Source organism: Populus alba, chromosome 1 (assembly GCF_005239225.2).
Source record: "Populus alba chromosome 1, ASM523922v2, whole genome shotgun sequence".
Classification (NCBI taxonomy): Eukaryota; Viridiplantae; Streptophyta; class Magnoliopsida; order Malpighiales; family Salicaceae; genus Populus; species Populus alba.
The window spans coordinates 12,373,541-12,375,374 of NC_133284.1; the positions used below are offsets into that span (position 1 = coordinate 12,373,541).

Sequence of the window (1,834 nt, forward strand, 5' to 3'; positions counted from 1 at the left end):
TTATGGCAGTTATAGTCGGTTTTACTGTTACAAATTTGTTACAAACTGATTTTACATGTGTAAGAATCGTAGCCCTCCATTAATGAATGGATGAGATGATCTTGGTTCCTAAAATCTAGGAATCAGTTACTTTCAACGTGTATAAAAGCAGAGTTTTCTGCATTAATGAAACAGTAGAAAAATACAAGAGTTTACTCCTCGATCTTCTCTGCAAACTTGTTTACAATTTCTTCTCAATAACTCTAGAAAACAAACATGGTATCAGAGCTCAAAAACTAATTCCTAAGAGGGGCGTAAATTGTGAAAATAGATTGATTAAATTGTTGATTACTAAAAAATGGTAGGATCAAGCTTTGCTGGAGGAGATCTAAGAACTCCACAGTTCAATGGCACAAATTACGACTTTTAGGCTGTAAAAATGGAGACAATCCTCATAGCATTCAATCTATGGGACGTAATAGAAGTTGGAATACAGTCTCATCAATCACCTGAGGTTGCAAATGGATGCGGCGATGAAGAGAGTGAAGCTGAGCAAACTACATTGCAAACATCCACTACCTCCAGAGAAAACAAAATCAAGAATGCAAAGGCATTAAGCTTCATACAAGGAGCATTAACAAATGACCTTTTCCCACGCATAAGAAACGAGAAGACTGCAAAAGGAGCTTGGGACATTTTGAGCAGAGAATTCAGAGGAGATAAAAAGGTTAGAGCTGTAAAACTTCAAGCAGTTAGAGCAGACTTTGAATACCTTAGAATGTCAGAAGGTGAAAGCTTTGATGGATATCTAGCTAAATTCTTTGCAACTGTGAATAACCTGAAATCATTAGGAGAAGATGTATCAGAAAACAAAATTGTGCAGAAACTGCTAATGAGTCTAAGAAGAAGATATAAGTCCATTGTGTCAATCATTAAAGAGACACGAGATCTTGATGTTCTAAGAGCAGAAGAAGTCATTGCTTCTATCAAAGTCTATGATAAGAGGAAGGATCTGCATGATGAAAGGGATAAGCTAACAAGAACAGAGAAATCTTTTAGCAATTTAAAGGTTGGAAACAATCAAGCGTACAGTTCACATAAGGGTTTCCAAGGCAGATCTACTCAAAAATGGCAATCACAAGACAGGAGGGGATCAAATTGGACTCTAAACAAAAACTTAAATAACTACAACAATTCAAGCTGGAACAACACTGCTTGGGGAAGTAGTCAAGCAAGTGTAAAGCCACAGTGTCAAGTCTACCAAAAGCAACACTTTAGATTATGTAGACACAAAGGAAAACCAAGATGTGGAAGATGCAATCGGTTTGGCCATATTGCAAAAGACTGTGAAAGTCACAGTCACAAACAACTAGCAAATTATGCAAAAGAAGATAGAGTAACCACTAAAACCATGTTATATGCTTGCCATTCTACAAGCTTGCAAGATAGAAAGGTATGGTTTGTGGATAGTGCCTGTAACAACCACATGACATCTCAAGAATCTGAATTAATCAATATCAATAGAATAGTGACCTATAAAGTAAAGATGGGCTCAAGAGACCTTGTGCAAGCAACTGGAAAAGGCACATTGGTTGTGGAAACTCAGCATGGAAAGAGATATATAAAAGAAGTACTGCTTGTTCCCGGATTGGATGAAAATCTATTGAGTGTAGACCAGATGATAGAGCATGGTTATTATATCATTTTTAGAGGTAACAAAGCAGTGATATTTGATGATGAAAGTCTCAACAATGTTGTAGCAATAGTGATCATGGGAGGAAATCGATGCTTTCCACTTTCACTTGAGTCCATCACACCTGCAACAAGGAAAGCTTCAGTGATTAAGGACTCCTAG

At 37.0% G+C, this 1,834-nt stretch overlaps 1 protein-coding gene across 1 annotated transcript; it reads left to right on the forward strand.

The window, feature by feature from the left end:
• Positions 1–418: 418 nt before the first annotated feature.
• LOC140956051 (uncharacterized) lies at positions 419–1,834 on the forward strand. Its single transcript, XM_073412096.1, has one exon. The coding sequence runs from the start codon at positions 419–421 to the stop codon at positions 1,832–1,834; it is 1,416 nt and encodes a 471-aa protein (XP_073268197.1).